At 45.5% G+C, this 2,024-nt stretch overlaps 1 protein-coding gene across 1 annotated transcript; it reads right to left on the bottom strand.

Annotated features, from left to right (window-relative positions):
- Positions 1-214: 214 nt before the first annotated feature.
- Positions 215-1,102, bottom strand: mespaa (mesoderm posterior aa). Its single transcript, XM_037694074.1, has 2 exons — positions 452-1,102; positions 215-307 (listed from the first exon to the last, which is right to left on the bottom strand). Exons 1-2 carry the CDS (start codon positions 1,100-1,102, stop codon positions 215-217), a joined length of 744 nt encoding a protein of 247 aa, XP_037550002.1.
- Between the last annotated feature and the right edge of the window lie 922 nt (positions 1,103-2,024).

The following is a 2,024-nucleotide window of genomic DNA, read 5'->3' as shown; positions in this document are numbered from 1 at the left end:
GTGTTTGAAGCAGAGGCCAAACACTGACTGAATGTACACGTATGAGAAGTAAAGAGGGAACAGACAATATATTTTATGATAAATGTTGTTTATTCTGTTTAGTGAAAACTAATAAATAGCAACAAATTAAAGAAATTCTACCCACATATATATTAGTGTATATCTTTTACAATTTTGTTACATGTCAGTTTTGCACTGAAAACCAGCCAGTTTGTTACATTGTTGATTCTGCTGTGAAGGTTAGAGGGTCAGGTTGGTCCCGGGTCTTCCAGCACTGCTCACTGTTTACGTAACGTTCATCTGAAACCTGACAAAAGAAAATATCTTAACTTTCTGGACAACCAAGACAGGGTGTAAAACTAAAACAAAATACAGAAAAGCAGTCTTTCTTGGTACAACAGAGATACTTGTCATTATTTGAAGGTAGTACATGATCAGAATATAAACCCACCTGATATGAATGCTGCACAGAGGACATCTGCTGCGTGCTCACAGCGTCACATCTCTCTTGTGAGCTTGTTGGTTCATCCAGGAACTGCTTCATGGTTTGGGCTTGCTCCATTGAGGATCTCCTCTGCTGCACCACCTCCTCACTGAGGCCCAGCTGCTCAGACAGGTAGGAGATGTATCGAATGGTGAAGCGCAGCGTCTCGATCTTGGTTAGGGTCTGTCCCGGTGGTGCCACAGAAGGTGGGAGGTACGTCCTGAGGTGATTCAGAGCTCTGGTCAGATCCCTCATCCTCAGCTTCTCCCTCTCACTAGCAGTCTGGCGCTTCTTGCCCGGATACCTGGACCTGGACTTCTTCATGGGAGCGATGGTTGCAGAGGTGGACCTGGGACAGATCTGATGGGGAGAATGAGGCTCCACTGTGGTGCCGACGAAGAAGCTGTTCAGAGCGTCTGGTTCATTTCCCAAAGCTTGGAGGGAGATGGGAGAGAAGCAGAAGGAGTCCACAGAGGAGGTGGGAGACAGGCTGCTGCTGGCGCTGATGTAACCAAGGTCTGAGGGTGGGTTCTGAACCAGAGGTTTTTCCAGCAGAGACTCACAGTCAAACAGCAAAGGGCTGTCCTGGGGGTGCACGGAAGAGTAGGACATCTCCATCAGTCTGCAGCTGCAGTTGGTGCTGATCTCAGAAAGACTGGCTGTCGGTGTGTTGCTGGAAAAGCATGAACAGGATAATGAGAAGGCGCAAAGAGGCTGCTTCTTATATGTGGTGGGAGGTGCGAGGTATCACCTGTGGTCTTGAGACGCTGCGGGAGCAGGAATGACACCTAAGCCAGGGGGTCCCATGGGAAACTGGCATGCTTCAGGACAAAGTGTGACCTGGCAGCTTGTGTGAGCATCATAAACTACAGATCCACTCTATGAGGGTTTGCAGTTGAACAGGACCCTGGACCTGGACCACCCGCCTGCATCAAAACCGACTCCTATTAGGACTTCAGTGAGTCACAGCATCACCCAAACGAACTGTTATCTAAAAATCTGTTTTAATTCCCTAAAAAATGACCTGAGCTTTGAGCAGATGTCTGACTGACTGACCAAACACTGCTCCCCATCTTGCTTCCTGTCACAGGATTGCTCACAAGGCCAGAAGTGTGCCGGGCCAGCTGGGAAGTGTGAAAAATTGACACCTCTGCGTGGACAGCAGAAGGCCTCATGTGTTAGAGACCAGACTGATATAAAAATGTGAAATTTTACCTGAAATAACCCTTTAAAACCCAAACATAAACAACAAAAATCAACCATTTTGTGTTAACATTCTAAATAGACTGTACTTATATAGCACCTTTCTATCTTGTCAAGACACAAGGCGATTTACAACACAATCTGTGTCCTCATTTACCCATTCATACAGCACTCTACTAGATCTCTACAAAGCTAATTGAGCAAACAACAAAGTCCATGCTCAATAATCCAGGTATACAATCCAACGTTTTTCAGTCAGGTAATTGAGCAAACCATTCTAAAGAGACTAATCCTTAGATTAAAAACATTCTAAAAATATATATATTACAGTTCATGG

Source organism: Nematolebias whitei, chromosome 2, assembly GCF_014905685.2.
Source record: "Nematolebias whitei isolate Nwh7 chromosome 2, NemWhi1, whole genome shotgun sequence".
In the NCBI taxonomy this organism is placed as follows: domain Eukaryota; kingdom Metazoa; phylum Chordata; class Actinopteri; order Cyprinodontiformes; family Rivulidae; genus Nematolebias; species Nematolebias whitei.
This window is presented reverse-complemented; position numbering and strand designations above follow the sequence as displayed.